The 9,374-nt window shown below is 29.8% G+C and overlaps 1 protein-coding gene across 1 annotated transcript; it reads right to left on the reverse strand.

The window, feature by feature from the left end:
* Positions 1-255: 255 nt before the first annotated feature.
* Positions 256-5,919, reverse strand: LOC145068535 (gibberellin 2-beta-dioxygenase 2-like). The gene is made up of 3 exons (XM_079015519.1): positions 5,350-5,919; positions 805-1,162; positions 256-672 (listed from the first exon to the last, which is right to left on the reverse strand). The coding sequence occupies exons 1-3, from the start codon at positions 5,730-5,732 to the stop codon at positions 424-426; spliced, it is 990 nt and encodes a 329-aa protein (XP_078871645.1). The 5' UTR covers positions 5,733-5,919; the 3' UTR covers positions 256-423.
* Between the last annotated feature and the right edge of the window lie 3,455 nt (positions 5,920-9,374).

Consider the following 9,374-nt stretch of genomic DNA (forward strand, 5'->3'; position numbering starts at 1 on the left):
TTTTTTTTGTAATTTAAGTGATCATTTTGTGATATTTTCTAAAATGTAGGTTATTTGGTAATACTATGGAGACATATATGATCATTTATTGAAAATCCAATATATAACCATATTTGGATGTTTCATTAGGCATCATGTTTATCAAATCATGGACAAAAATAAGAGTTTTGTTAACCTAAAATATCACACAAACATGTGCAAATATATAATGCAAGTAAAATGGCAAATTCGGATTTTTTTTTCCAACTAATCTTTGTTAGATAACATAAGTAGTTGCATTTACACTTTTAGCAAAAAAAAACTAATCAAAATTTCCCACTCAAGGGGATTGTTAACAATAGCATTCAATTTTTAGAGAACGAAGAGGTATTATTACATAAGTTAAAAGATAAGATATTATGAGGACGATGATGATGATTTTAGCTAGGGAAGTTTGAAGTGATCAAGCCTAGTTTCACCAAGTCTATGGGCATAAGTGTGGGACTTGTACTCAGCCCAAGTGAATGGTTTGTAAAGTGGAGGTTTATTTGGTTTGAGTAATTGTGGTGGGCAAGTGATTATGGTTTGGGGTGGAGGTCCACCAAAAAACACCATCGACAGCCTACATTCTCTTGATGATGTGTTAGCCATCGCTCTATGCCGAACACTCTTAAACCTTCCATTTGTCATCACCTACATGCATCAACAACTGTAAGTAATCAATATTTTAGCCATTTTAACCAAATTTCATGCAAGCAATGTTGATTTTCTTTTAAAAAGAATTATATGCGTGCACCCTTTAAGTAGTACTTAGTAAAAAGTAACCTGTAGAAGATCACCAACAATGACACAAAAAGCTTTTGGATCCGAGTTGACAGGCACCCAAACGCCGTTTCCCAATAATATCTGCAAGCCAGGAACACCGTTGGATGTGAGGAGTGTCAGAATCTGAGGGTCAGAGTGCTCTCCGAACCCAATAGGGGCATTGCCATGGTGGAAAGAGGAAGATGATGACGTGTCAGTGACAAGTGGATAGTGATTGAGTCTAAAGAGTGAGTCACTGTCGTGATCTGTAAGCAAAGTCGTAAAGAGTGAAGGTGGGACCCCAATCCCCTTCGCCATCACACCCAATATTTCACATGCCAATCCCCTCACCACTTCTACATACCGACTTACTGTAGAACTGTGAAAAAACATACGTTTAGATGTTAAAAACTAATAATAAGAGCAAACAATAAACAACAAAAATGTCTAATAATAAAGTATTAAGAAAAATTACTTTATATAACAGAAAGATAATAATTAATGCATTTTCCAATTTCAATAATGATCATGGAAGGAGAATGATTTGAAGAGGTGAAGTACAACTACGGTCTACTGTGAGATATGTGGGAGAGAAAAAGAAAAGAAAAGAAAACACATAAACACCATTTACACACAGTAAGGAACCTCTGACACAAAGTTTAAAAGCAAAGAGATGGGTTTCCGGTTACTTGGGAGGCTTTGCTTTATTTAGTAAAAAAATAGAAACCAAATCTACTATTCTCTTTTACCAAAACTAGATACTCCTAAAGGCTAAAACCTTCAACCTTCTATCAACATAAATAAATATAACAAACATGGTTCGACTGGTAAATTAAATAATTATTTTATTTTATTTTACCAAGTGAAATAATTACTTTTAATCAAGAACTATAAGTTGTTTTTTTTTCAATTGTTGACATAAATTGTCTCTAATTTATGGGCTAAATCAAACATCTCACGAGCCACAAAAACTATATCAAAAGATAATTTCCGGCTATATGCATGGGTTTCTTTTCTATATCCGAATGCAATCACGTATTCACATGTCAAAGTCAACAAACACATATTTTACATATAGATTATTAAGAATGTTAATTGTTATCAAAATATTTAAAACGCTTGTTGGTGATAATATAATAAAGAAAACATGTTTGTTAAAGAAAATTTAATAAAGGAAAATAACAAATATCTTTTAAGAAAAATGAAAATAAATTAAGTACATAACTAAAAATAAAATACTATATTTTTAAGAAATCATAAAAATATTTCATTATTATTATAAGATGAAGAAACTACAACATTTCTGTCTTTAACATTATCTCAAAATGACTCCACAATAGTTTTCATGGTTTACCTCGCAACAATTTTCATATGTTTGACAACATTGTCATTAATACTACTATAATCTTTTTGTTAATCAACATTTTCTTTATCAAAATAAATTATATACTTGTAAACTTATTTTAGTTCGAAATGAATAAGTAACAAATATCGGTGAATACTAAATGTTTTTTTTTTTTTCTTTTTAACTATTTGATTTGATTTGATTGTTGACTTGTCAAGTCAAATATTGAATCTTTTATTGTTGCTTGTGCATGTAGCTGTTTCCATCTATCACATTTACAACAACCTATACATCCCCTATCTCCACTGTACTAAAATTTTAAATTATGACTTTTAGGGTAATGTTTTGAAATAATGATTTAAAAAAGTAATTATATTTTTTTGATTCGTACATATTATCATTATTTTTATATTCATGCGTTTTTTATGAATGTATTTATAAACGTTTGTTTTATAAAATCGAAAGAAAATATATTACTTTTTAACGGGAGGAAATTATAATAAAAAGTTGTAATAGACTCAAATACGAATGTATGAATATATAAACTGTTAAAATCCAAGATCTATGAAGAAATTACAACGTTTAGAACACAAAACATAATCCAAACCACAAAACCTAAGAAATCAAGCAACTGAGGCCGCGATGGACATAAAAATCAACAACCTCAAACACCTCATTAATGATTATCTCATGTAGGATGACATAAGACAAACTTAAGGAAATCAGTCATAAATATTGAATGTGTAAAGAAACAATAAAGACTTATTTTGCAACACAAAAATATTAAGGACTAAATGTATACAAAGTAAAAAATATATTATCTTTTTAAATCATTTTTCTCTGTTTACCTGGAATATCCGGTCATAAGGACTGAATGTGTACAGTTTAACAAATTAAGGAGGTAGATGTGGACAAAAAAAAAACTCATACACAAATCGAAAATTTTATTATCCTTTTAAGTCATTATTCATACTGTTGTTTTTATTTATTTATTTTTTTAAAAGATTGTTTTAAACATATGATAAAAATATTATGATACTTTAACGATGGTTCATATTTTTATTATAGTTTAAATTGTTTGCGTAATTTTTTTCTAATAGTTTAGCATACACATTTATTCATATTTTAAATAGTGGGATAGAAAATTGTTATACCACTTGTGACATTGACCCCCCGAAAAGGGGTGACAATTAAGTTTACGATTAATATGAATGTGAGGTGGGAAGCATCTTAAATTTGGCAATCACTTGTATTTTTCTTCATATGCTTAGCTTTCTTGACATTGACATCAATCTTACAAGCCCTTTTATTCCATCTCAAAATATATCATATTCATTCCAATTCTAGAAATCAATATATATATATATATATATATATATATATATATATATATATATATATATATATATATATTTTTTTTTGTGGTCCGATAGAGAACCATAATTAACCAATAAACCAATATCTTTTTCAACATTTAAAATTTGTTTTTTTACTAAAAAAAAGCTAAAAATATAAAATTCATAATTTTTTATCCATTTTCCAATGATATCAAATTCGATAAAAAATCGTCAAATTTACAGTGGGAATCTATGCAGATTCATTGTGTGAATCTGAATTCACACGATGAACTCGAAAAATATATAATTTATTTTTTTAGCATTCACAATACGAAATTATTAATTTAAAATTTTTTAGGTTTTTTTTTCGATAAATAATAAACTCTAAAAAAAAAATTTAATTTCTTGGAAAACCAATAATTATTGTTTTCTATTGAATTTTCTCTTTTCTCTCTCTCTCTATCTCTCTCTCTCTCTCTCTCTATATATATATATATATATATATATATATATATATATATATATATATATATATACCAAGAGAGAGAGAGAGAGAGTTTAGATATACTGAACATAGAACATTCATAAGAAAAAAGTTTTCTAATCGAACCTAAAAAAAAGATCAAATAAAAAGGTTTATTTTATCTCTATAAGAAGAGAGTTTTTTTTCAATTTATTTACATACCACCTATTTTTATTTATCATTGTGTTATTATTTGTAAACATTGCTTATTTATAATTGATTAAAAATCTATAAGACTCACCAAAACTCTTCTAATAGCTTTTTGAATTATTAAGAACTTTTTTATTTGAAAACGTTTTCTCTTTAGTTGAATAGCTTATTTATTGAAATAGTTGGTATCTAATCAATTCAAATTATATACACTTGATTTTGAATGTCAAGAATTATTAATCATATACTTTGTTTTTATATAAGGCTTTCTTTCTTGTTTTTAACAAATATTTTTAAATATACAAATAATAATTATTATATTAGAAAATGATAAAATGAAATTTGTAACTGTATCCTCCATGCAAAGTGCGTAATTACTTCCTTCGTATGGAAATTATTTTTGATAATTCTTGTTTTTAGATTTGATATAAAAGTTGTGTGTATATATGTACAATATTAAACTATCAATAATTTACAACATAGATAATGCTTATTAACACTTTATTTAGAAAGTAGTGGTTTTTAAATTTAAAAAAGAATGAATATTTTTTGTTCAAGTGGACATTTCCCCATAATAAAGCATATTACTAAATTTGATTAATAACTAACTTGTGCAATCAGTTTATATCTTTTTTATAAAAAAAATAATTATTTTAATCAATATTCATAGACATAGTATAGTTTATTATCTAAGTTTTAACAATATAATGTAGCATAATCCTTTTTAACGATTTATGCATGCACAAATTGGTATTTTTAAATAAAAATAAAAACATAACTATATAAAATGATAACAAATCCACGCGTTACATATTTAAAAGAAATCATAAAAGCAAGTATATATATTACATAAATATATAAATAATAACCCCTTATAATTATTTACACACTATCGTACGATAAAAAAGAAAAAGTAAAAACAGTACATGCATTTTCTTTAAACTAACATGTAGATGTCACATTTATAGCAGCAAAATAACCCTAATTTAGATAAACATTCAACAGGTATACAAATAAAAGATTGCTGTTATAACTTATAAACTTGTAATATTCATCAAATGTTATAAAGGAAAAATAAATACGAAATTTCGTCAAACCAGAAATTATATTTTACTTTGTGGGTCCTGTTTATGACATATGATCGTAGAATTCCCTTCATGCAGTAGGAAAATTGATGATATAAACGAATAGGAATTTGAAAGAATTAATACCTAAATTTTGATGGGGAATTGGAGACGAGCTTGGAAGTGTGATCAATAGCGTTTTGATTGGTTTGCAGAAGAAGATACTCAAGCTCGCCGGTGTCGCCACTAAGCCCGATGTTCTTGTTTCCGTATCCGAAAGGTTTGGTCAACCCGACCCGTTGTTTTTCGGATAAGGGTTTACGGAAGAAGTCAAAGCTTTCATCTTCCATCGTTTGTATAATGTGATGAGGGACACCATGGTTGATGACGTTAAAGAAACCATATTCTTCACAAGCTTCTACAATGAGCTTTGATACTTGTGATTCTTTTCCCGAAAGATCAATCGTTGGTATCTTTATCTCTCGGATCTTTTCGACCCGTATTGGGCTCATTTGAGTTGCCACCACCATTTTTCTGTAATCTCTGTCTTAATATGCCTCCCGAGAGAAACTGAAATATATTTGATTTGTTAAATTATTGAAAGATGAAGAGAGGAAATAGATATATTTAGGGTTTGATGGATGACGAATGATGTGTGAATGTGTGTGTAGTTGTGTATGTAGAAGGAATGGGAGGGAGCTGGGGAGGGTGTCTATATAATAGATGTTGGCATGGGGAAGAGAGTGGCAGACCTATAGGACAGTGATGTAAATTTATCGGGCGTGTGTACGTATATATCTGTATTTATTTGGATATAAATCTAAAAGATTGTGTATTTTTAGGTTTTGTATTTAATATTTGATGATAACAAAATGGACGATAATTTAATATAATAATGATATCAGATATGGCAAATTTCATGAATCCAATTCAATTGATTAGACAAAGAGTGTATTCGACAAAGATATATGGAAGTTTGAAGCTCGTAAAAGAAAGTTAAAAGTTTTATTTATATAAAAGTGTTACACACAAATAGTTGAAAACTTTTAAAATATATATAATTACATATAAATTTTCTAATATGTGTTTTAAGGACACGTATAAAAAACATTAGTTGAAGTGTTAATGATAAAAAATATTATCATAATTAAATATGATAAACATTAACTATGTGTAATATTATCATAACTAAATGTAAAATATATTAATTATAAAGAATATTATTTATAATTAATATTTATCACATTTAATTATGATAATATTATTTATAATTAATACATCAATGAATATTTCTTATATACATCTTAAGGTATATATTAGAAAATCTCGATTACATAAAAATGCACAAAAAGTTTGATACAACTAACTTAAAAGATAGTTAATTTCTCGAGGTTAAAATTAACTTATAAGCTACATTTTAAAAAACTATGTCAGCTCTGTTTGGCAAAAATAGTTTATTGTATTTAATTTATCAAGTAACTTATAAGTTAGTTTCAAATAACTTAATAAGTTATATTACTAATAAGCTGTATTTTTTATGAGTTTTTTTAATATGTTAAATATATCCTTAGTTGTGTAATGTCTTAAAAATACTAAGTAAAATTTTGTTCTTAAAACACCCAGATCATTCATTCATTACTTTCAAAAGATAGTTTGAGTATCAAAATAACATCAGAGTGATAACAAAATCATAAGTATAGAATCTCCAATGGATGTGATGCAATCATGTTGGGCCATTCTCTTTAAAACTAGAAGTACCTGAAATATTTGAAACATAAATCGTAAGTACAAAGCTTAGTGAGTTCCCCAAAATACTACATACCATACATATATTTTCCATGGGCTACTCTCAAGGTTTTTCTGTGAAATGACATGGGCTACCCCCATGGTCTTTCCTTGCAATGTTGATGGCCAAATCTCGTTCTTGCATATAAGTGTCATGAGCTACCTCTATGGTCTTTCATAGAATTGTCATGGGCTACCCCCATGGTCTTCCATGCAATTTCCATATGCTACCCCTATGGTCTTCCATGCAATTGTCATATGCTACCCCATGGTATTTCTTTCAAGTATCACAAAGACAACTAGCATCCTACATAGTATAGTGAGAAGACTCACCTGACACTCGCAATAAAGCAAACACATCTCAGAGAGTCTAGAAACAGGTGCTACAACCCACTTATCGAAACACCTAAGGTCAAACCTTAAATGGCACTCTAAAACTAGAAATTTAACCAAAAGTCAACCAGGTCAAAGTCAACGGTATGTTGATCTTCACGTCGTGGCCTTTCCAAGGTCACGTTGTGGCCTATGGATTCAGTCCCGATCAGAATTCAGTCACGATCCAACTCAGTTGCGTACAAATCCATCGCCATGTCGTGGTAAACATTCCACCACGTCGTAGGATAGTTCGTACAAAATAGTCGCGACTCCTATCATTCCTCACGTCGTGACAGCCAACCCATCACGTCGTGGGTTCTATGTATGGACAACCTAATGGATTTTGTCCTTAATTCAGTAAGCCTTTAACCATACTCTCCAAAGTGCTTCTAGGGGCCCTAATGGTCTATACAAATCCAATCTTTATATATATACGTGATTCATGAATGTCTTCCAGTTTTCTAGGTCAAAAAGGTAAAGAAGATGATCCATTTTCATGCATAACTCTCAACACTCCCTCAAATTCTAGATCCACAAGGTATATTACTCTAAGGACAATGAAGAGTCGTAAAGTTGCAAACTTTATCTCTTATAACATATCCAACTTCACTTATGAAGCAAAACATGATATAAAACCTAGATCTAAGAGCATTAAAAAGATGAAAGATCGAGGACTTACAAGAAGTCAAGAAGATGCAATCTAGGGATGAGGATGGATTGCTTGTTGGATCTATGCACCAAACTCCTTTCTTCTTCCTTCAAGAACACCAAAACTTGCAAAATGATCTCCAAAAGCTTCAAAGAGGCTAGGGTTTGCTCAAGGGTATATTTAGGAGGTAATGGCAGCTAAGGGTGGAGGAAACTCTAGCCGTCACTTCCTTTAAATAGGACCTAAGCCCGAAAATTAAGGTTTTGCTCATTAGTTGCCCCCACGTCGTGACAAGTATCTTGTAACGATGTGGGATCTTAAATGGACATGCATTCATGCAAGGTTGCCACGTCGTGGTAACCTTTTCTGTTACACCCCAAAACCAAGAACGGCGGAAATGTTCTGGGGCGGAGGACGTCATGTAAAGTATCACAATAGTGTAAAGTAGTAAACAAGCAAAAACATCATCCATTGCATTAATAGTAAAGTTTTAATACATGAGTGTTCTCTCATAGAATAAGACATGAAAAAAGTAATCAAAATAAAAGACGAGTATTGACTGCTCCGTCTTCTCAAAACCTGGTCATCGTACCTGTCTACTGGTGACTTCAGAATACAAGTTATTTTGAAAGCATAGATCAACATTTAAGCTGGTGAATTCATAAGTATTTTAGTGTCATTGATTTGTAAAACTGTAAAGAAAAGATTTGTAAATGTTTGATGAATAATTTTGTATAAGTATGAAAACCCTAGAAAATCCCATATTTCCTACTAGTATATAATGTAGTCTTCTACCAAGACCCGACATGTTTTGAAGGTTTGCTTCTCTGTATGAATGAAGGTTTTTCCCATGTACAACTACTATTATTAAAATCTAGTCTACCTCATCGTTTATGTGAATGTGTCACAAACTAAAAGTAATAGGAAAATTATATAATCATTGAAATGATATCCTTTTGTCTTAGGATAAACACGGCGTGGTAACTCGCCGAACAGTACAACCGAGGACGTCCGTCGATGTGCAGTTTCCCACTATAGCTAACAACCGGGTGTAGAATGGTCAGTCCCGTATAGTATGTAGTAGTATCTCTTCATATAGTATGTAATACTATCTCTTCATATAGTATGTATTAGTATCTATTCATATAGTATGTATTAGTATCTCTTCATATAGTATGTATTAGTATCTATTCATATAGTATGTAATAGTATGTCTTCATATAGTATGTAATAGTATCTCTTTATATAGTATGTAGTATATTTGTATAGACTCATGAATGAACTGACTCTTATGTGATTCCTTATACTAGGAATAGTAAGTAGTATCTCCTAACTATACCTATTATAGTTACTAGTAATGTAC

Source organism: Lactuca serriola, chromosome 1 (assembly GCF_051521515.1).
Source record: "Lactuca serriola cultivar US96UC23 chromosome 1, Lser_US96UC23_V15, whole genome shotgun sequence".
In the NCBI taxonomy this organism is placed as follows: Eukaryota; Viridiplantae; Streptophyta; class Magnoliopsida; order Asterales; family Asteraceae; genus Lactuca; species Lactuca serriola.